This window comes from Fusarium redolens, assembly GCF_020744475.1.
Source record: "Fusarium redolens strain MPI-CAGE-AT-0023 chromosome Unknown BKA55scaffold_11, whole genome shotgun sequence".
Classification (NCBI taxonomy): Eukaryota; Fungi; Ascomycota; class Sordariomycetes; order Hypocreales; family Nectriaceae; genus Fusarium; species Fusarium redolens.
In genome coordinates, this window is record NW_025763674.1 from 1,430,866 (window position 1) to 1,453,400 (window position 22,535).

At 46.6% G+C, this 22,535-nt stretch overlaps 8 protein-coding genes across 8 annotated transcripts; 3 read left to right on the top strand and 5 right to left on the bottom strand.

Moving 5' to 3' along the window:
• Window positions 1-392: 392 nt before the first annotated feature.
• On the bottom strand, window positions 393-5,561 carry BKA55DRAFT_618708 (uncharacterized protein). Its single transcript, XM_046196738.1, has 6 exons — window positions 5,250-5,561; window positions 4,985-5,198; window positions 4,826-4,939; window positions 4,430-4,778; window positions 3,770-4,381; window positions 393-3,718 (listed from the first exon to the last, which is right to left on the bottom strand). The coding sequence occupies exons 1-6, from the start codon at window positions 5,424-5,426 to the stop codon at window positions 436-438; spliced, it is 4,749 nt and encodes a 1,582-aa protein (XP_046047722.1). The 5' UTR covers window positions 5,427-5,561; the 3' UTR covers window positions 393-435.
• Window positions 5,562-8,123: 2,562 nt separating this feature from the next.
• BKA55DRAFT_516221 (uncharacterized protein) lies at window positions 8,124-9,467 on the top strand (the record flags this gene model as incomplete). Its single annotated transcript, XM_046188069.1, has 4 exons — window positions 8,124-8,199; window positions 8,326-8,429; window positions 8,487-8,875; window positions 8,930-9,467. Coding segments are annotated over 4 exons (1,107 nt in total), but the record flags the coding sequence as incomplete, so codon positions are not given.
• A 146-nt stretch (window positions 9,468-9,613) lies between these two features.
• BKA55DRAFT_515998 (uncharacterized protein) lies at window positions 9,614-10,394 on the bottom strand (the record flags this gene model as incomplete). Its single annotated transcript, XM_046188053.1, has 3 exons — window positions 9,614-9,773; window positions 9,826-10,108; window positions 10,157-10,394. 3 exons carry the CDS (start codon window positions 10,392-10,394, stop codon window positions 9,614-9,616), a joined length of 681 nt encoding a protein of 226 aa, XP_046047724.1.
• A 758-nt stretch (window positions 10,395-11,152) lies between these two features.
• BKA55DRAFT_516637 (uncharacterized protein) lies at window positions 11,153-11,374 on the bottom strand (the record flags this gene model as incomplete). The annotated part of the gene is made up of 1 exon (XM_046188101.1): window positions 11,153-11,374. One exon carries the CDS (start codon window positions 11,372-11,374, stop codon window positions 11,153-11,155), a length of 222 nt encoding a protein of 73 aa, XP_046047725.1.
• Window positions 11,375-13,236: 1,862 nt separating this feature from the next.
• BKA55DRAFT_516712 (uncharacterized protein) lies at window positions 13,237-14,425 on the bottom strand (the record flags this gene model as incomplete). The annotated part of the gene is made up of 2 exons (XM_046188111.1): window positions 13,237-13,878; window positions 13,925-14,425. The coding sequence occupies 2 exons, from the start codon at window positions 14,423-14,425 to the stop codon at window positions 13,237-13,239; spliced, it is 1,143 nt and encodes a 380-aa protein (XP_046047726.1).
• A 989-nt stretch (window positions 14,426-15,414) lies between these two features.
• Window positions 15,415-16,459, bottom strand: BKA55DRAFT_704449 (uncharacterized protein; the record flags this gene model as incomplete). The annotated part of the gene is made up of 3 exons (XM_046200642.1): window positions 15,415-15,587; window positions 15,644-15,866; window positions 15,923-16,459. 3 exons carry the CDS (start codon window positions 16,457-16,459, stop codon window positions 15,415-15,417), a joined length of 933 nt encoding a protein of 310 aa, XP_046047727.1.
• Window positions 16,460-17,939: 1,480 nt separating this feature from the next.
• BKA55DRAFT_692304 (cytochrome P450) lies at window positions 17,940-19,911 on the top strand (the record flags this gene model as incomplete). The annotated part of the gene is made up of 9 exons (XM_046199767.1): window positions 17,940-18,155; window positions 18,216-18,252; window positions 18,306-18,397; window positions 18,452-18,536; window positions 18,586-19,087; window positions 19,136-19,302; window positions 19,356-19,619; window positions 19,678-19,796; window positions 19,855-19,911. The coding sequence occupies 9 exons, from the start codon at window positions 17,940-17,942 to the stop codon at window positions 19,909-19,911; spliced, it is 1,539 nt and encodes a 512-aa protein (XP_046047728.1).
• Window positions 19,912-21,169: 1,258 nt separating this feature from the next.
• Window positions 21,170-22,179, top strand: BKA55DRAFT_541400 (uncharacterized protein; the record flags this gene model as incomplete). The annotated part of the gene is made up of 2 exons (XM_046190374.1): window positions 21,170-21,549; window positions 21,591-22,179. 2 exons carry the CDS (start codon window positions 21,170-21,172, stop codon window positions 22,177-22,179), a joined length of 969 nt encoding a protein of 322 aa, XP_046047729.1.
• Between the last annotated feature and the right edge of the window lie 356 nt (window positions 22,180-22,535).

The following is a 22,535-nucleotide window of genomic DNA, read 5'->3' on the forward strand; positions in this document are numbered from 1 at the left end:
TCTCTACTGAACCGTCTGCCAGCAAGACGTTGGCCATGTTGAGTCTTCGGTACGCATAGAAGGGCTATCATTGGTCTTTCGGCCTCATCCTCAGCAGGTGTTTGGGGAGCTGGTGTCAGCCGCCGAGCCTTTCTATTGGCATTTTAGGAACCCTCAGTCGTTTTCATTGATCAGACATGTTCCTGAGATACACGAGAACTTTGTGACTCCCACGAAGCAGCAATACTACTATAACAGTTTTTACCATGCCACCAAGGATATACTAGCTAAAAGGGAACTCATTTCCTTCTGCATAAGAAGATGGGAATATATACCAACTAATCGACAGATTAGTTGCTTAACAATCTTATATCCCTGGTGGGTTGCAGGATAAGACAGGGAGAGATCACCTTGCCAGCAAATTTGAGCGCGTTTTTATAAAACTAAACTATAAAACTAATAATAATAGAATAAAAAAATAATCAAAATAGCACAAAGTAACAAGTACCTACAATAGCCTATTAATCCAACCTGCGTGTTTATTTGAACTTGCTCTCGGTCCATTTCTTTATCGCCCATCTTTCCCGTCGTCAACGCAGTAGTGTTCTCATCAGCGTCAACAAGCTGTAAAAGCAGAGCGGTAATTTCTGTACTATCCTTTCTCCTTCGTGCTGCCTTCCAGATCTCTTCTGTAATTGGAATCCCCAATACACCCCATTGAAGAAGCAGCGTTAGTATCTCCTTGCCCGTACCCTTATTCCCAACTACCGCGTTGATCACCTTGTCCGTAATCGGAATCTCGGGCCCGCCCTTTTCAAGAAGCAACGCCATCACGTCCCTACCATAAGAGGAGTTCCAAGCTGCAGCTTCTACTATGCCTTCTGTGATCTTTAGCTCTCTTCCTTGTCTCTCCAGAAGAAGCGCCAGTAATTTCCTACCGCCATTGTGACTTGCAGCCGCTGCCTTCATGATATCCTCTGTGATCAAAATTTCGGTTCTGCTCTTTTCGAGAAGTAGCGTCATTGTTTCCGTGCTATCCCATTGATGATAAACGACCTCAATAAGCGCTTCCTCTGTGATTGGAATTTCTCCCCCTCGCTTTTCGAGAAGTAGCGCTAGTATCCCATTACCGCATCTCCGATTCCCTGCTGCAGTTTCAACTGCCCTCTTAGTGATTGAAAGGTTTTCTTCTTGGTTCTCAAGAAGAAACGCCACCATTTCTTTGCCGTGGTCAAAGTTCCCCGCCGCTGCCTCGATGACCTTTTCTGTGATCTTGATCTTGACTCTGCCACTATCCCAAATCTGTCTCAAGACAGTCGCATTCAAATCCCTTACAATGGCTATTATCACTTCTTCAGTGATAGGTACAGCCTCAATCTGCTTCTCAAGCAGTAACGCTATCATCTCATCGCCATCGCTCTTATTCTTTGCTGCTGCCTTAACGATGTCTTCTGTGATCTGAATCTCCAGTCTGTTCTGATCAAGAAATTGCTGAAGAATAGCTTTTTCAGATTCCCTTATGATTGTCTGAATGACCCCTTCTATGGCATCAGTGGTGACTGTGCCTTGTTCGAGAAGGGAGGCCATTACTTCCTTGCAATTCTCGGGAGTAGCTGTTGCTGCTTCGATCACCTTTCCTGTAATCGGGATCTCACTACCCCGCTTTTCGATAAGTTGTCGAAATACGGATTCACCCACATGCCCGGCAATTCCCTCGATGGTCTCCTCTGTCATTGGAATCGCATTAGCACTCTTTTCGACAAGTAGTGCTACTGTTTTTTCTCCGCTGTTGGGATTATTCAGAGCTGCACTGATCACCTTTTCTGTGATAGGGATCTGTCCGCCGTTTGCTTTAAGAAGCAGGGCTATCATTTGATCGCCGTTATAGTGATTCCCTGCTGCTGCCTCAACGATATCTTCCTTGATTTGTACCTCGACCCCATTCTTATCAAGAAACTGCTGGAGAATACCTGGGTCGGATCTCGTCACGATTGCCTTAACTACCTCTTCCATTCTGTTCATCTCAGTAGTTCCTTCTTCGAGAAGTAATGCCAGCACTCCCTCACCACTTCGCCAGTTCATGACTGTTGAGTGAACGAGATCCCCTGTAATAAGAATCTCAACCTCAGTCATGCTGAGAAACTTCTGGAATGTACTTTTCTGGAGATTCTCAACTACTGCCCTGATGACTGCTGGTGTGATTGGGATGATAGTGGCCCATTTATCGAGAAGTCTGGCAATCAACTCGTCGCCCTTTTCGTAGTTTTCAGCTGCAAGTTTGACAATATCCTCTGTAATCGGAACTTCTATCCCTCGGTTGTCCAGAAGAAATGTCCATAATTCTCCATCGAGGCCCCAATATTTAGCTGCAGTCTTTAATACATCTTCTGTGATTGAGAGGCTAACTCTCAGATGACCGAGCAATAGCTCTAGTATGTCCTTGCCATCATAGGCTCTTGTAACAGCAGTACTGACTATTTCCTCTGTGATCAGAATCTCACCCCTGCTCATGTCCAGGAGCATAGCTGTAATCTCTTTGCCATGTTTTTGATTTCCAAACGCTGCCTTAAATACCCATTCTTGGATATGGATCTCGCCCCCGGCCCTGTCAACAAGTTGCTGGAAAATGGGTTGACCAAAGTTCCTCACAATAGCCCTGACGATGTCTTGTGTGATAGGGATGTCGATTCCGTGCCTCTCGAGAAGCATCGTCATTATCTCTTCCCCGCTTCTCCAATTCCAACTTGCAGCCTCGATTATCCCTTTTGTGATTGGCATATTGGTTCCCTCTCTATGGTCAAGAAGAAGTGCTACCACCCTTTCTCCGTTTTCCATGTTTCTGGCTGCAATCTCGATGACCCTTTCTGTTACTTCGAAGCGAAGCTCGTTCTGAAACTGCCATTCTAGAATTTCACCGCTCCCGTAACAGAGTGCAATCTCCTGGTGTGTTTCACCTTCCCTATTCCTGGGTCGTTGTTGCGCCAGCTCTATCCACTGCTCAGGGCTAAGAACACCACACAAGTCGTACGCACAAACCACAAGCAGAACGCGAGGTACGTGGGACAAAGCAGCGTTGAGTCTCCGATAAACTTCAATCGGTAACCTTTGACTGTCCAAAAGACCCTCAACACTTTCATGCCAACGATGAAAGCATGAACCAGCCTTGTCTGAACCTAAGAACTCGCACAAGGTATCGTTTCGTTGCATGTATGTTTCTTGACAAGCTACACGAGCATGTTCAGCCCAAAATAAACAAGCATACTTCAAAGGTGGCGTCTGCATAAAAGTTCCTGGCGCTGCTTCGATGAGCTTCAAAAGACAAGCTTCTGCCGCGAGAGCATTGGCAGATGTTTCTTTGAATATCTCTCGACCTTCAAGAAACTCTCTCACCGTCAAGTGTGAGAACCTGAAAGTGTCGGCTGTGGAGTCGAAAATGACAAAGTTTGAGCATATGTGTAAGAGCTGGCCTTTCGATATCAGAGAAGCGGATCGATCTTTTTTCACGGAGACAACAGCTAGGAATACATCGGACTGGAGTTGCCGTTGAGCACAAAGCAGCCAGCTGAGAGCGTTTCGTGCATACTGTCTGTCTGCAATTGCGTTCATGCTTTCGATTTTCGTAAGAATCTCACAATAGCTCTCCTCCAACGTTTTTGGCAGTCGTCCAAGTCTCTCCAAGACCGCGTCGTCAGTTGCCTGTTGGCAGAGATCCTGTAACTGCAAACTAGCTAAGCGAAACCTGACTTCTTTTTAGTTGCATGCGTTAAGAATCGAGCTAAAGCAAACTTACATGCCTCCCGCCTTTGAAGAGAGCTTGTTGACAATCTTATCCCGAATTTCGTTCTGTCTGTCGCTGTCCCGTAGCAGATTGCCCTTCTTGATAAGCAGAGATGTCTCGGACCGAATGAACAAGTCGATATCCGCTGTGTTGCGGTCGGAGGAGAGGTGCAGGTTCGGATAGTTGTTCAGCTTGTATGTAATATCTCGATCCGTACGGCTTGATACGAATATCTTCAACAGGCAGGGGGATCCTTTCAAAAGATCTTCTAGAGTATCCAGCAGATCTCCTCGAGTTTGCGGGTTACATTCGTCTAGGGCGTCGATCACAATGGTCGCACTCTGATATCGTTCAAGGAGCTCGAGGATTAACGCCTTGCTCTTTTCTAGTGTGAGTGGCCCAGATGAGAAGTCGTTAGCTTGGTATTCTTTGTAGATCTCGATAGTGGGTTCAAGAAGTGGTCCCGGTCTCAGGGGCGTGGAGAGCTGTTTTGCAATACTAGCCACTATTCGTGCAGGATCAGAACGTCCAGGTTCGGCCGGGTTGCGGGAGCAGTAGAAATAGACTGGACACGCTGCCTTCTTGGTTCGGAATGCCTCCATAGCATCTTCTATAACGACAGACCTGTAACACATTATTAGATCATCGTTTGTTGTGTTGCTTGCGACTTACACCAACTTGCTCTTCCCGGAGCCTGGAATTCCGTAGAGCCATAAGATAGAAGAGGCGCATTCGTTTTTCCAACGTATGAATTGCGAATCATGCAGAAGCCACGTGCCTGTTCCACTCAAGACCTCGCTCTTTGCCTGATCGTGATATTGTTCGAAAGGCTGGTCAGAGATCCAACTGAGGATATCCCTTCTTTCTTTTACTACACTAATCAGCAAACGGAAAATGCTATATGTTAGCATTTTACCTTCTAGTTCATCCGTGATGGCATGCAGTGCCTTGTCCCAGCGATTCATGGGAGCATCAAAGTTCTGTAGCATCTGACTGAGCTCCGTTCGGGCTTCCAGTTGGTCTATATGATGTGAGCTTGGTAACACATTCACATCACTGGTAAATTACATTGTAAGCCGAAGATGGTAGCAGAACGATCGACATCTGCCTGGGCTTGATTGATAGCTGCAAACTCTGACTCAAAGTCAGATGATGCAAGGAGTCCTTGTTTAACAATACTCTCTAATCACATCAGTAATCATCCAAGGAAAGACTGTATCAACTTACTGAATCTATTCTGCTCATAGTATGACTTTGCTTTGGCAAGATAGGTTAGAATCTTTGTGTATAACTTGACAAGATCGCGACGCAGCTCTTCCTGAGTCTCTGACTGATGATCGGGCAGTATTTTTTCAAGGACAGCGTTTCGACAAATGATCTCCACAATGCTGATGGTTCTATCCAGCAAGTTCGCGTACGTATTGATATCACCAGTCGCAACCTACTCAGACATGAGTACTGCTTCACCAGATAGATAAAACCTGCCACTGACAATCAATATAAATCGAACACCTGCCCAAGGTAGACCAGCATGGACAGGGTCGCACTGTGTCATAATATCACCAACTGCCTCAAAGTGTTTGATCCACTTAGTTGCCTTTGCTAGGAGGTCGCGTACAAAGACAACCTTGCCATTCTCTCTTTTGAAAGACCAAGATTTGCCTCTCATGCGTTCTTCTGCTTTTTGAGTAGCCTCAAACAGTTCAGTGAGTGTCTTTTGCTTATCACCTTGCTCGAAGTGGATCTGAGATAATAGTTCGTCTCCTAATTCTTTTTTTGCGGCGGACCACAAGCCGTCACTATATGGAAGACATGTCAGAATTGAATAACAACGATATAAACTGAATCTAATTACCTAGTGGGCCTGAGGGACGTAAGGGAATCCATTTGGCGGGATGATGGGGTGACAGGAGAAGAGTTCGTTTAGTTTAGCGATCAGTTTAAAGGTACATGCTGGAACACTGATATGGGATGGAAACAAGGAAGCAAAGAGGAGAAATTGTGAAAGTGTGACATGTTTATGCATGTCTGCCTGAGTCACGGGAAGGTGAGGCGAACTACAGGCCCAGGTCTGTGGTCTTATTCGTCGAATCTGCCAACACAGCCGCCAGGGACCTTATTTACAGCCACAAAGTAAACTAACCAAACAATTTTCTGAGAGCGAGCAAAGCCTTTGCTTTGAAGCGACAACCAGCGCGATAGTATTACCCCCAGGTTTTCGTCATACCATAAGACGAGGATAGCCCCTTCAGTCATCTACATCAGGACGGGCTAATCGATACAAGAAATTCTAATATTTGAAGGTACTCCTGGTTACTTACCAGGATGTTTCAGCTCGCCACTTTTGACTCTTGGCGTCCAAGTTAGAGTTTGTTACCTACTCTCAGCCCCTTATGCCTTGATACCCCGCCCCAGCTTGCTTCTAAGGCTCAAGCAGCATCATACAACAGAGCACAGCTATTTCACGAGAGACCACATAACTCTAAAATCTCAGAAAGCGTATGGATTTAAAAAGTTTCTGACTTAATTAGCCTCGGAATCATCGTCAGCACGCCAGTCAGCCTGGCTTGAACGCGATAGCTCAGGATGGAAAATACATGCTTCACTGCCAGCAACTGGTGTAAACCTAGGTACTAACAATCACAGTACATCTTCGGCGACTTTCAACGATTACTATGGTGGGAGAATGAATTAGTAAAATATACTGCAATTCATAATAAAGGATAGAATAAGTCGAATACTACTAACTTGCATGAATGTAGAGCAGAATTTCTTTGCAGATTATTTTCAAGCTTACTTCGCTGCAGCGTTTCATTTGACTCTGTTGCGGGCCGAGACACAACGAACTTGATCTACCAGCAGTGCATCCTCACGTTACCCGAAACTTAACCCTATGGCTGGAGGCTTCGCATTTATTCAATCAATCTAACAGACGAAAAGAGCAGCTCGAACGATGCACAGAGCGGCGAGATATAAACCGCTTCTATACCAACTAGTTGCGAAAGAGCATTAGGCGCCGGGATCAAGAGCTCAAGGATGAAGAAAAGCAGCAAGGAGACCTGCATCTTCGTAAGACTTTGGATGGGCTGAGTGTTGATCAGGTGTATCAGGTGTTTGGCGCGGGGTTGGAGAAGTGTTTGGAGGTGAGTTGGAGAAGTGTTTGGAGGTGAGTTGGAATTATTCGTGTTAGACAGTGAAAATTAGACTGAGCGCTGGAGCCATCACGTGCTTTCTCAGTGTGACTTTGGCCACCAATCGGCGAGACGGAACATATCCTCTCACGTGGAAGGTTGATTGTTTGGAAAACACTGCTACTACTAGTAAAGCAAGATTGGGGAGTCTCTCAGGCGCGAGCATAGGATGCGGCGTCGCATGCCCTGCCCTGTCTAACAGCGAAAGCTTTCAGGAGTTGAAACGCAATAGATTGTAGATTGACTTGACGTCGTTATGTTGCATGCGGCCATATATAATCGAGTTGTCACACAGAGACATCGGGAGTATCCAAATGATCACGTTCATACCGTCTCGCCCAAAGCATTGCCGTTGCCAATGGATACGATCAATACTCGTCATTAACATCCCTCAAATGCGGGATTAAACAGGTTAGGCTTTAGGCAGTGCGATACCCTACCTGTCAATCGTCGCGGATGGACGAGAAACTTGCCACTTCTATCAACAGGATCCCGTGTGAAATCATCACTAGCCTCAGGACAGTCATCAGCTAGAAGTCACGTACAATTCATGAGTCAGAGGTGTTGAATTGCGCCTCAAATTGCAAAAATGAGCTCGCAGCTGTCGGTATTCATTAGGACAATATCCACACAACTCTGGGACTTGATCTTAGACTTGGTACGTGGAGTAGCAACCTCCTCCGTGACAAGGTACCAAAAGGCTGAGACAAGCCAATATGAACCACTTGACGAGCATGCAATCTTGTTCTGTCTCTTGTTTCCTTGCTACCAAATGGATACGCCGTGACATGGTGATCTTTGCGATATGAAGAACTTGGTTGTTGGAGATGGCAAGGAGAACATTGGCCATTTTCGATTAAGTTGACGTTTAGTAGCAAGCGGGCTTTGTATATAAGTTAAGCCGGTTAGATATACGGTTTTCTGGATAAAGTATACCAGTAAGTCCACCAGAAGATTATTGCTTTCTAAATAGGACGATCGGTTTGTATATTGTGCTTATCAGTAAAAGATCTCACCTGGCCAAGTCTTCGTAAGCCTCAGATTCTGCCTGGACCACATGCTAATTACAATACAGAATCGGACCTACGATTGCCTGCTGGCCTTTTTACCCTGCTGAACCAATAAACCAAGTATGACAGCGCTGAGAAAGGTCAACGTCACCCGAAGATGTTACGATCATCGCTACTCTGTGTCTTATCCTACGGCTTTATGGAAGAATATGGCTTGAGGAAAAGATTTTCATTGAAGAAGGTAATGAGCATATTGCAGCCCGACGCATGACTGCCTGACTAGTTATACTGAATTGCTTGTAATAGGTGCATATGTATGTTTGTTCGGGATTTCCATCGGACATTTTACTAATATCATGCAAGGGAGCTTATTGGGGTACTGCATTTGCAGCGTACAGTCTGATATGGACCCCGGGCTACTACGTTCACAAGTGGGATTTGAAGAACGGAGATCTTATTAGACCTTTATATGTAAGTTCTGATCGTTCTTTTCTTTCAATCATGCGCTTATTGAAGCTTATTGAACAGCTCATTCTTGTGTATGGCTGTTGTTGTTCAGCTGTGCAACCACTTATCAAGGCTGCTATATTACTTGACTGGTGTCGCGTCTTCGTCCCTGGAGATAAGACAAAGAGCCCTTTCTGGTGGCGTGCAATGGTGATCATATCCTTCCGATGTATATGGGGTATTACTTGCATTGTACTTTTGAACCTTCAATGCCGTCCTCATAACGCCATCTGGGAGTTCTACGTCCCCAGCCAATGTTACAGTCTTCCCAAGGCGATGCTTACCTCTGCAAGCGTCCAGGTTATCAGCGACATTGCCATGATATTGCTCCCTCAGCATATCATTTGGAAACTACAAATGAGATGGCAGAGGAAAGTTGATATTGCCATCATCTTCGGCGTTGGCATCATGTGAGTGTTCCCCCCTGCTCTGATCTCTTTTAACATAATGCTGACTCTTGATAGCGCTTGCGTTGCCGCGAGCTTCCGTCTCGCTCATACCGTCACCTTCTCCAAGGAAGCTGATACAGTGTGGTATATCGCACCGCTCCTCTTTTGGGCCTGCGGAGAAATGACATGCGGGTTCTTCATCCTCAGTGTAACAACCCTACCAAGAATCGCCGCAGAAAGCAGGCTCGCCTCGAACTTAAGGCGAGCATTTGGAATATCCGCCAAATCTAGCGATCCGTCGAATCCTAACGCTGATCAGCTGCCAAACCCCAAACCTCTCCGCGTATATAGAGCTGGGAAGGCTTCAGAGAACTACTATAAACTTGATGAAGACGGTATTCCTATGACTATCCTTGGTGAATCAGAATCACAAGAGCGTCTCAACGACGGTGGCGCGGATGATGATACTGGGAACAGTGCAGTACATGTAACTCGCCAAACGCATGTTACAGTGACCTCTGCTTCTAATACCAGCATCAAACTTGACCAAATTCTGACACCCTGGGAGAAGAGAGAAAGGCATGCTCGAGCGTCATGGCTTGGTCTCTGGTAGTATCTTGCATATTGGTCACAGTTCTAAAATTACAGTCCTAAGTTATTCGAGGCAATATTTACATGATAGAAAATATTCTTGGAGGCCTTTCAGTTAAAACAAAAGATCAAGAGCTAAATTTGACATGGAGCGACATAAAGCCCCCATCAGAACTTCTTGTAGCCCTGCCCCGAGACAAACGTCTGCTGCCAAACCCGCTGTTCTTTGTCCTCAGCGAGCTCAACATAAAACTGAGCATGACCCTCTGGAGTTGCTCCATTCCACATGGGCGTCCCATCCTCCTTTCTCTCATCAGCATAGTAGAATCTATCACTTAATTAGCATCCCGCCGTGACAGAAGTCTCGTTCATAAACTCACTTGAACCCTTGGTCTTTGTATGAAGTCGCAGCAACCTCAATGAACCAAGCAGCAGCAACTTTTCCAACACCCAGCGACATAATCGATGGAATGCGCATCTCATTCTCAATGTTTCCAGTATAAATGTACGTCGGGTTGCTCGATGCGGGGAAGTCTTTCCAGCCTTTTACAGCTTCTTGAGCTGCAGCGTAAGCACTGAAGATGTTGACTGTTCCGCTCTTCTTGAAGCTGTCCAAGGGAACTTCAAAAACGTCGTTGGGATTGTTTGGGGGGCCATGATACGCTTCTCAAGTCAGCGACATGGTAGAGGTAATGAGCGCGGGTTACTAACCGTTGTAGATGACAACGCGGGGGTGACCGAACTCGCTTCTAACCTTTGTAAAGGCCTGGATGACAGAATCGGTATCGCTGAGGTCTGTGGGGATATGTAGCTCTTTATCGGTTGAAGTTGCTGGATCTTGAGATCGGGAAGCTAGAGCAAGTCTGTAGCCTTTTGCGCTGAAGGCTTGAGCGACACTTTTGCCGACCCTGGCACCAGCGCCGAAGATGAGAACGATGGGAGAAGACATGTTATTAATAGGTTGTTACTGTAAGATTGTATGATATGGTGTTCGAATGTTGAATGATGGTCAAGGTCTTTCGAGAGGAAAAGGTGCTATTTATCTATACCCTCACTCATTACCAATACTGCATCTTGACTTTAGTAAGTGCATTTCTTGGTGTTTCATTGCATATCACATTGGTCAGCGATGCTAAGGTAATCGTCAAGCCATAAGCAGGGGGACCTTTTGCCGATTCTGGTTAGACTCGAGCATGAATAAGCATCATCTCGATGAAAGCGCGCGGCATGCATCGATCTTTGTCATGAACCAAGAAATACAGCTATGACTGTCTAGGCAGCGACGCCGACCTATACAGTATCTGCGATACAGCTTGCCTTGTGCGCCCCAACGTGGGTGGAAATGCGACCGGACGTTGGTGGCATGATTGAGCTGTAAGAGAGGTATTGCTTGTGAGGGTTATGCTACAAAGTGGCCTGATGTTACGGCGTATGTGAAATTGGCCATACTAATTATCGCCAGTTTGGTAACTATTGTGAAGACTGCATCAGTCATGGTCGAGAGCGAAGCAAAGGCACGAGTTCTCAAACATTTGCTGGAAACGAATCCGAGGTCAGGCGCCCGATGCGCGTCAGCTCTCAGCCAGAAGAAGTCATACGCTTATCCAAAGATAGTAGCCGACACGCGGTTTAGCATCGGGCTGTGCGGTTGACTAAATGCGTTAGAATCTCTAAATAAATAACAAGTGTCTTGTACATACCGTTTATCTACCACTCACCGCGATCCTTGGCTTTCTTGATTTCGTTGCAGAAGGTCTGGGCCATTCGCCTTTGCTGCTTTTCGGGGAATCCCCTCTTGTCCCATCCGTAGTTACGGATGATGTTGTCCTGATGTGCCTTCTCCTCCGGCGTGTATGAGCTGATGTTTGGCGTAGGCGTACGTACAGGGGTGGCGGGCCTCGAGGGCTCGTCGTCTCCGAAACAGCACATTTTGACTGAGTGTGATGTGAAGTAGAAAGTTTGGTGACGGAAGAGTTTGAAGAGCTTGGGTAGAAGGTAAGGATGAGTGATAAGTGGGATTGAGCTGGGAGGGAGAGGATCAAGGGGATATCAAGCCAACTTATGGTAAGAATTCTGTAAGGTTCAGAGATTACTCATTCATACTTGACACACTTCATCTCTTGGAAATCTCAGGAAAGATCTTGTCACGACGGCAGTTGTCCTTCATGCAAGGCGATGTTGCAAACTGGCTATCCAATTATCGATTCAATGAAGCTCTCTAAATAAGGCTGACATACGCAGGTACCGGAGTACCAATATTAAAATGAATAGCATAAATATGACTGGTTGATATACTTTAGTGCGCTTGACAAGGCTTTTGCATATAAAGTTACTAAAATGCATAAATGAGAATGACTTTTGTGTACCTAGTTAAACTTGTGATATCAGGACACCGACACTGGTGGAACCATGAAGCTTCCATACAGTCGCCAGATTGATATGAGACTTCTCTAAATGTAAAGCGCAGTGGGAAAAGCTAGATAGAGACACTCCTTTACCAAGATTGTTAACTTCTGTGAGACCTGGATCTATACTCACTTTCAAGCAATCCTTTGCGTAAAACAAATTGCGTGAGAAGATGCTAACACCCATACAATCTCGCTGACGTTAACTCGCGACTGGTGGACTTTGTCACATCACCTTATGGTAAGGCGAGCGTCGGCTCCGAACTCTATCAAGTCTAGATAACACTTCGCAAAAACACACTTCAGGCAGCGCACCATTAGCATCACCTCGGCAGGTCATTGTTAACGTTCACGAGATTAACCTTTTTTCCATACCAGCATGCCACTAACCACGTACCCCAGCGTTTTAACTTCCGATAGCAGAAGCACGAGACTCTTGGAGATTTTCGTCAATATCACGCAACATTCACGGTCCCTTGAAGCATAGAACCGGAATTCTATAAGGCTACAGTGATCTGTTCACAGGGGATGCTTCGTCGCGTGATTCAAAATCTTGACTTAGTCTCCCCATTCTGCAACCATCGATATAACTTTTCCTCTACGCCAAAGACACCCCGCCCCGTTGCTGCTATAGACAATGCTATTGATTATTGTCGGCAGAGGCGCCAGTCTGGCAGCTCATGGATAGCCGCCGCCAATGAGAGTCTTTTATCATGCTCACTCCCATGATGGAGACAATGAAGCTCACACCTAAGTGAAATATGGGCTTTTTCGGATTAGATCTGTGGCTGAAACCTCTTCTGTACATCGTTACTCGGAGGCGTGATCCCGTCTCCATATCTTCTGTCGGCCGCCGTCTAGATAGATATGCTCATAGCCCAAGATCGAGGCGACAGCAGTCGATCAAATAACCATAGAGGGCAACTTTGTTACCTGGGGTTCAGGACAAGGACTCATGACGCGGCGGAGCTTAAGCTCACAACGACATAATCTTCACGGATCTTCCAACTTCTATTCAGAAAGTTCAGCGCGTCTAACAAGTCGAGATGGTGAGCTGCATGGCCAAGGAACCCCGATGGAGGACTACGCACATAGAAGAAAAAAGAAAAAAAGATCACTGAGAAGATAAGAGCTTGTCCCAGCCTAAACCTGTTTTGCTTTGGAAGTGGACTCTGTTCAGACTTGTCCTTGAACTGCCTCAGCTATTTATGCTTTTTACAGGTCCTCAACCTCGAGAGTTCTATCAGAGCCCTAAAGCCTCAATGGAATGACGCCTAGAGTGGAATATAAAAACCATAGAGGTGGTTAATCGGATTGCATTTATACTGCTTCCAGCACGATCAAGTCCCATCAAGTTACAACTAATCTCCATTGCGAAGCAGATGCTCATTTTAAGTATTCAGCCACAACTCCCTCAAGCTCCCTTCTCATCTCCTCCTTCACCTCGTCAGGAGCCCAGCACATATCGATCGCACTTTTCGCCAAAGTCGCCATGTCCTCATTACTAAACTCGCACATCTTCTTGACCAGAAGCCAATCATGCAAGATCCACGTATCTTCCATATAGGCTGGATCATCACTTCCAATGGCAATAGGGATCCCAGCGTCAAACAAGATACGAATTCTGGGGAAAACCTCATCGACAGGCTCGTGACGAAGATATCCCCATGGTGTGAGCGTCATTCCAATACCTCTCTCTTTGATGCGACGCATGATTTCTGGGTCTTGTGCGGCGTTGATGCCGTGGTCGAGAAGGTCTGCACCTCTCTCACCGAGCTCAGTGACGACTTGGCGGATATGTTTATGCGCGTCTTTGTTCCCAACGTCGCAGTGCGCAGTGATGCGGAAGCCATCTTTTCTAGCCTTCTTGTACACTTCTTCAAACATCAGAGGAGGGCGATCGTTTTCATCTGAGTCAAGACCGATTCCGACGACCATATCCCGGTAGGGAAGAACAGCCTCGTAGTGCTCCATCGCTGACTCTGGTGACATGTCACGCAGAAAGCACATGATCCACTTTGACTTGACCTGTGATGTGTTAGCTAGAACCATATATGAGACCGTTTGCACTTACATTCAGTCTTTTCTCAGCCTCTTCCTGCGCCCGACGGAAGCCATCCATCACAGTCTTAAACGCAACTCCACGTCTAGTATGACCCTGTGGATCGAAAAACGGCTCAGAATACCTCACATTCATACTCGCAACATGCTCAAAGTAATTCATCGCCAGATCATAAAAGTCCTCTTCAGTAACAAGAACTTCGAACCCTCCGTAGTAAGCCTCGAAGAAGGTGAAACTCTCTTCTGCGTTATCAATCTGATGACCTGGACGGGCCTCCATAATGTAGTATGAGGCTCTGAGCTGTTCAAGACTAGTGTATACAGTTCCAGTGCGTTCGAGCTTGAGGATCTGTTTATTGCGCTTGGCGAGATTCCAGCGAAGCTCGGGGGTTAAAGTGCCCTCGATATGGACGTGGAGTTCGACTTTGGGAAGATCGAGGATGAATTTGTCGTTTGAGTCTATGAGTTCTTGGCGAAGCGACAGACGCTCTTCGAGGGGCATGGCGAATTCCATCGTGAAGGGCTTTGGGAATTTTCAGGAGTTTGGAGTATACCAGGGTATAGATACAAGACTTAAGTGAGTTCGTAGATGAGATCTTGGGCAAGACATCAGTATTCGAGGGCCTTCGACCAGCACTTTATACTTGAGGTCGTAATGGCCAAGTAAGCTAGTCCCGAATAGGTTCTCACGATCTCACTCGCAGCTGGGAATCATCGGACTAGACCCGAATAGGCTGCTCTTCCAGCAAAATACCTCCGATCACTCGGTGTAAATTTGATCAATGAATCAGAAAATCATGGTGTGACTCACCTTCGGTTTATCATGCCCCGAGGCGTATTTGCAGACTTCAACTGAGTGAGACTGCATCTATGCTTACTGTCTGAAATACGCCTTGTACGACGACCAATTGAGAATATTGCTGACTTTGAGTAACCCGCATAGCCTCTTGACCAATGTATTCGCAACAGGTGTTCTTGTATACATGTAACTGTGTAACAGTCGTACAGCTACTGAATTCGAATTTGTCAAAACTTAGTACACATTGTAATGCCGAGGTACTGGTATATCGTTTCCTTAATATCCGGTCTCATTCAGAAGCGGTTAACCCAGCGAGTATTACAACATTTGATCTCGTTCAGGCACCGCATCGAAAATGGGGATTCATCACGCTAATGATCATCATAGCTGGAAACATCATTATTTTCTTCGTCATTGCCTACTTTTTCCTATCTAATACTGAGTGAAGCTTCGTCGAAAATGCGTGGCACACTATCGCGCAGATATCTCAAAGCGATGAAGTTCGGCCGATCTTGGAGAAGGTTATATTCGCACCGGGTCAGGATGTTGGACGATCGATCCGTGCAGAGGAGCCACCAAAGGGCGTTATGGGAAATATCAAGGATCTCCTCCGAGACGTGGGACGGATGTTTGATCAGAGGGAGACCAAAGAAGAGAGGTTGGTTGTCAGAGATGAAGTGCTTGTCGGAATAAGTTGAAAATAATTACAGACCAATTAGTTTCAAGGTCAAGAAATCATCATGCTCATCGATGCGCTTTCTGACATCCCCAGAGCTCAACTCATCTACATCCCATGCTGCCCACGCAAAACGGCCGTGCAGAAACCCAGCCTGAGGCGTTGACGCCCAAACAGCCCAATGGCCCGGTAGATTCTCTGCTTAAATTGATTAGAATGAGCCACTCAAGAACTCCTCGAGGTTTCAGAAAACATACCATCGTCAAAGGGAGCGCTGCTCTCGTCGAGACCTGCGGCTCGAGCTGCATCGGAAAGGATTTGTCCTGGATGAAAGGTAACGATTTGCAACTTCTGCCTGTCTACGTTCTCTGCAATACTCTGAATGAGTAAGTGGCCAGACATTTTGCTCAAGGAATAAACCGGAAGGGTAGCTGCAATAGCCGGGCTATGTATAGCAACTGTGGAAACGTAGACAATGGCCTATTGTACTAGGTTAGCATCTATTCCTTTCTGTTCATTGCTTGTTATCAGGGTACCTTTCTTTCCCCATCGACTTTCTGCTGCTTGTGTAATTGCTGACAGAAGTTCAGGAGTGACTTGACGTTGGTTTCGTACAGAGACCAAGCGAAATCCAAATCAGCTTCGAGGAGCGGCTGCTGGTAGTGCCCGAATTTCGCCGCGTTCAGCACAAGGACATCGACCAAAATTCCATCATCATTCAGATCTGACCAAAGCTTGAGTGAGTCTTCGGTGTTTGCAACATCGCAGAGGCGGGGAATGATAGTTGAATTGGGAAACTCTCCCGTGAGTTTTGAAGTTGCTTGTTGAAGTACATCGCTCCGACGACCGGTCAGAATGATTTTGGAAGCTGAAGCCGCAGCATATGCTCTGGCGATTGCGAAGCCTATTCCAGCTGAGCCACCAGTAATCAGGACTGTCTTGCCGGATTGGTTCAGCTCAGGACGAGTAGGTGCAAGACTTGGGTATGAGGTTTTGTGGATCGTGGGAACGAGCGGTGGTGCTGTCATGGATAGATCGTTGCTAGCGTTGGTAGTGTCTGCAGTAGAGGCCATCATAGACTATTTCTCTTGAGAGGTTAAATTATGAATTGGACAGAAACATGTAAGTTGTTAAGGTCAAAAGAGCAAGTAATAGCCAGATGGGCGAGGTAGGTGGTCCGGTGAAGCTTGATCCAGGATAAAGGTATACGCACCAGACATACATGTTAGTAGTTAAGTAGATACTTCAAGCTGCTTGCTAGCCATTTCAGATATTGAAGCTCGGCATGCATGAGACATGAGCCCGTACCCGTGGCAGATCCGGCATGGTTCCTCCGCATTTTCTCCGCCGCATCTCCGCTAGCGTCCGTGAAATGGCCTTCGTTCCCATGTGAGATATCGGCGGAAGCCGGACTCTTCAAAGCTACCAGTACGACGCAGAAGCTAAAGGCACACCGCAATTGAAATACTCATGGCTTTATAGGTATAGTTCGCCGATAAGGTGGGAGCTTGCGATGCGCAGGTAGGAAGCAATTCAGGGGGCATCTCCACCTGAACCAACGATGCACGGCATCAATTGTCCCTGGATTCCGCTGGCCGCGTCGCCATCATCAGTGGCTCCGGTCGTGGTCTCATGGCCTCTACTCGGCTGCCTTTGTACCGCAGTCGTTATAAACAGCATTGCTGCCCCCACTGCGGCAACCACCGTTACAACAATGGCCGGCGTTGGCAGCAAAACTATGGCCCATATGGGCTAAGTTCTGTGTGGTGAATATAAGCTCTCAGCCACAGGTCTCAACTACAAATAACACATCTAGCCCATATGGGCAATGTAGCGAACCGAAGCATTGCAAATTGTATCATTTAAGCTGCGGTCTATACTTTTGGGCGCATCGACATCATCATCAACAACGCTGGTGGTGCAAACGGAGGTGAATTCGCTGGGATATGCTAGGCGGAGATCGGAACGTCACCTAAGCAGCTTGGCCACACATGAAGAGTCGAAAGTTTGGTCGTATTGTGATAATTTCTTTATCCATAATATTCAGCAGCGTTCAGTAATCTACTTACGGAGCTGCTAAAATGGCTGTTATGGGATTGGCAAAGTCCATTGCCATGTAGGGCAAACGGCATAACATTCTAGTTAATACTGTTGCATCCAGGGCTTAATGAGCCAAAAGTCGTCGACGATGAAGTTGATGTCTTGGCACGAAATCACCTACTCGTCTTCCATAATTCACATACCAAGCACAAACTGCCGGGTCATTTTGACGATTGACCACGGATAATAGAGTTCTTTCCTCCGCATGCCCTCCGCATTTCCTTCGCGGCTCTGAGCCTGGGCATCTCTGCAAGTCGGAGTTGAAAACCTTTTCGGAAACCCCGGATCGGGAGTTCACCTAATAGATCGAGCTCACAAAGAGGCGCTGAAAGGCAGAAGCTTGCACATTCCACAATATAAAATATAGCAGAGTTCCATATCTAAGCCGTATCCAATTTTTAATACCTTGGCTACGAAGTCCAAATCCTCCAATCTATTGGTCCAACTACCAAAATGTCATACGCATTACTTGAAATCCCAGCAGCACGATGGTTGTTTGCTGCTGCTACTATAGTATCAATCGCCGTTGTCTTCTTTATACCAATTCTTCAGAGACAAATAGCTCTGTGGAGGCTCCCTCTGGTTGGAAAAGAGAAATGGGATTCTAAGACACGCCTAGTCAAGTATCTGACGAGCTGTGAGCAAGTCTATGATGAGGGCTATCGTCAGGTAATGTCGATCAATAACACCTATCCAATCTTCTTAAGTTCTAATGCAGCTTGTATACAGTTCCAGGCAGGAATATTTAGGGTCACAAGCAACATGGGTGAGCGGCATGGTCCGTACTAGTCCACGCAGGCGCTGATCGTTACTATCCAGAGTTGCCAACTGTATTCGTCGGCCCAAAGTACCTGAAAGAGCTCAGCAAGATGCCCGAGTCTTCCTTCAGCTCTCTAAGCGCATTCCAAGAAGTACGTAGCCTAATGATACTGTGCACTAGTAGCAGTGGTTAACCAGTCGACTAGCTGATGATGGTCAAGTACACCAAGGTTGAAGCTACTGCGCCAGTTATTGCACATACCGTAAAGACCCGGTTGACACCGTCGTTGGGTATGAAACTCTTGATATCCTGTTCTTGAATCTTGACTAACAAGTGTAGCAAAATTAAGCGGATATCTGGACGACGAAGTGAGAAGTGCCTTGACCGACGAGCTTCCAGACTGCGACGACTGGACCAATGTGCAATTCTCCGAGAAACTGATCCGGGTTGTTTCTAGAGTCTCAGGTAGAGCATTCGTTGGCGCGAACCTTTGCCGATCCGAGGAGTACATTGACCACACTATCAACTATACCAGAGATGTCATGCTTGGTGTACACGCAGTCGGCCAAGTCAAGAAATGGCTTCGTTCCCTCCTCGCCTCGAGTCTACCGGAAATCCAGCAGCTGAACCGTCGACGCAAGCTAGCGGCGGACTTCTTTATGCCCGTCGTTCTTGAAAGGATAGAAAAGGCCAAGCAGGACAAACCTGAGGACCTCTTGCAGTGGCTTATAGACATGCAAGCTGCCAAATACGGTGACATTTCTGCTAGCGAGTTGGCCAGGAAGCAGTTGGACATCAGTTTCGCAGCGATTCATACCACAAACGCCGTGGCACTCAATACGTAAGAAAATACATCTACTTTAGACTGCCTTATTGCTGATATCTGCAGTATCTATACCCTAGCGGCTATGCCAAAGGTTCAATCAGAGATTCGGGAGGAGGTTCGCACTGTATTATCTGAGAATAAGGGCGAGTCTGAATATTCAGCGGTCCAGAAGATGAAGAAACTCGATAGTTTCATCAGAGAGAGTGTTCGATGTTATCCCATCGGCGCTGGTGAGTACCTTGAATCAATCAATGTTGTTTCCTTAACGTTGACATTCTCTCAGTGGCATTTCGCAACAAAACTTTAAAACCGATTGGTTTGTCCGACGGAATAGTGTTGCCTGAGGGGATTATTGTAGAGACGTCGGTGTCTGCAATTGGTAAAGATCCGGCTTTGTTCGACGACCCTGAGACTTTTGATCACTTGAGATTCTACAGCTCGCCAGAGAAAATTGGGGATACAACAGTTGACTCAGTGGCCAAGAAATCAATGGTGACAGTAGGGCTTGATAACCTTATTTTTGGGTATGGGAAGCATGCTTGTCCAGGTATGAAGGGTAGCAGTTAATCTTTGTGTTTGACCCTTGCTAACGAGACATTGTATAGGCAGATTCTTTGCGGTCCATGAGATTAAGGCTATTATCGCTGAAATGGTGATGAGGTTCGAGTTTAGTAATACCGGAGACTACCCAGGAAGATATCCTAATCTTAAGCATGGTGCATTTGTGAGTCAAACCTATCTTCCCTATTTCGTATAGCTTACATGCTGATATAAATGAATAGTTCGAGCCAGACAGGTCGAGGCACCTTTTACTAAAGAAGATTGATTTACAAGTCTAACATCCTTAGCCATTAATTGTTGGATATCTGCAATCTGGTCCCAATTAATTGTCACACATAACAGATAAAGCAGACCGGCGGCCCCAGAGTCCTGCCGGCAAGTTTGCCTCGAACCAAGCTTGGGAGTCTGATGATGATGAAATCGACATTAAATGTCGTCCTCCAGGTATCTTCTATGGTTTGGGAAATTCAGGAATGGCATCAAGAAGTTTGCCATGGCCTTGCTAGGAGAATGTCCCGCAAGTACAAGACAACTTAGACTAATGCAGCTTCTCGATTTGAGGGCTAGATACAGTCGTCGACTGTTGAAGCAAATATATAATATAAGTACCTAGGAGCGTTGGTCTAAGAATCCGAGAAGTTGAAGTTTGCAACTGGAGTAATAGGCCGATGAAAGTCGCGTGAGTGCAAAGATGGGCATTTCTGTTAGATACGGGGGAGCACAGTAGATAAGAAATTTTACCGAAGTTCGATCACAGGCATTAAGCATTATAAAGCTGGTTTCAGATCCGACTAGCCATAGGAACTCGGATCTCACGGGACTTGATCCAGACGCCATAGTGGCCATTCCAAGACAGCTGCCCCAGCAGCTTGGTCAACTGTTGAGCTAGGACCTATGCGCGAATGCCAGAATGGTGGTGCCTGACTTGCGTAACGATTCACTGTGCTGGGTGCTCGTATTGAACCTTCATTAACTAGGGGCCAAGGCCCGGGACCCGTTCGGCGCGGCAGCCGATAGACTTCATCGAGCGGACATGAGCAATTAACCAGACTCCGCACGATCTTTGTGTTAGAGCATATAGTGAAACAGTTTCAGGCTGGTTTCGAGAGAGTCAAAATATTAAGCAATAGTCGATTGATATAAAGCCAGGGTATGATCTATATCCCCACTGTATTACCCTCGCAGGGTTCCGATGCCGAGAAAGTTAGCGGAGTTGGCGGAGGCGGACAGCAGAATCGGCTCCCTTGGTCGCGGCGGTTCGGGGTAAACAAAGTGGCGTAGCATCACGGTGAGCGAACCCAGCAGCTGGCAGGTGAGTTCTACTACTTTGGATAATTCGAATTTAATTTCGCAAATAATCTTTTTAGATCGTGACATAATAAATGCCCTAATGCACTTGGGTTTCAATGGTTCCCTCTGAGTGCAACTCTATTTCGCGATCAACTTCTTGGACATTATCTCATCTCGAGTGATCTTTTGCTTTATTTCCGATCAAAATCAACCGCAAAACGCTCGATTTAGACTGAACCAATCGCCATGGTTACTCTCAAGGACATTAGAGCATCAAATTCAAAAATAACAGCGAACGTCGCGCCCAGCGTCGTCGTATCGGCAGGAGGAGCATCAGGCATCGGCAAAGCCACACTCATCCAACTCGTGTCCCTAGGTTTGCCCATCAAAGCCTACGTCCTCGGTCGTAATGGCGCTACGCACAAGTCTTTACTTGACCAGCTTCGTCAGTCTAATCCCCAAGCAGAAGTTATCTGGCTGGAAGGGCAAATATCTCTCCTGGCCGAGACGAGCCGCCTCTGCAACGAAATCAAGGCGCATGAAGAGAAGATCGACCTTCTCCTCCTGTCAACTGCGTACTTACCCATGGGGCCACGCCAAGGAGCGTTATATCGCGGAATCGACTGGTACGCATTCATATCACGACTAACATTCTGCAAGAAACAAGCGAAGGCATTGAAAAGGCTTCTGTCGTCGGGTACTACAGTCGCATGCTCACCATAACCCAGCTTCTGCCTCTCCTCTCCGCCGCTGCCGCAGACCCTTCTCGCACCTACGGCCCCCATATAGTCAACATCTCCGATGCGGGCAAAGAGTCGAGTGACATCTTCCTCGACGATTTGGCACTCAAAGCACCAGGACACTTTGGCTTCGTAAACTACCTGATACACACCGCGACAATGACGACTCTCACGATGCGCAGGTTAGCCGAGGACCCCCGCAACAAGGACGTCGTCCTGATACACCACTTCCCAGGCGCTGTTGGGACAGATATAATGAGGAATCGAGATTCCCGGGCTGGCAGCTGGCTGGACAACTGGATCGTCACTATGTTAATGAGTATCATCGCAAGAATCATGAAGCTTCTATCCACCATTGTGGACCAAGCTGGCGAAAAATGTTTGTACCTGAGCACGAGTGCAGCATACGGCGGGAAGGGAGTCCCGCTGAATGATGGTCAGAAAGGTGTCTTGACGTTGAACAGGACGCCCAGCGGTTCACTCTTTTCCATCAACGAAAAGCCGGAGCCTATATGAAACGACAAGGTGCTTAGCGAATTGCAGGACAAACATGCACCCGAAGTAGTCTGGAGATGGACCGAGGGTGTATTAAAACCTTATCAGTGACCATATGGCGCGATTGCACGATTGTATTGAGATTTCCTTTCTTAAGCTGGTGCGCTTATGTAAGGCATATTATCACGGAAAGTTAGGTTAATATCGCCGCGCAGAGCAACTTATATACGCAAGAGTCTCACAGAAGCTCTGATGATGTTTAATCCGGGTTGGTGCTGGCAACGCCAAGCACCAGCTACATAGACTCTAGACACAGAGGATTACTATCGTAATTAAACAATTATTATATGTCAATTGTATTAGACCAATATCTTAGA

Excerpts from the sequence above, each read along its gene's own strand:
- BKA55DRAFT_618708 (XM_046196738.1), bottom strand. The coding sequence starts at position 5,426 with ATGAGAGGCAAATCTTGGTCTTTCAAAAGAGAGAATGGCAAGGTTGTC. Across the intron at positions 4,382-4,429 it reads TCCGGGAAGAGCAAGTTGGT|GTCTGTCGTTATAGAAGATG; the intron begins GTAAGTCGCAAG and ends AATGTGTTACAG. Across the intron at positions 3,719-3,769 it reads TCTTCAAAGGCGGGAGGCAT|GTTTCGCTTAGCTAGTTTGC; the intron begins GTAAGTTTGCTT and ends AAAAGAAGTCAG.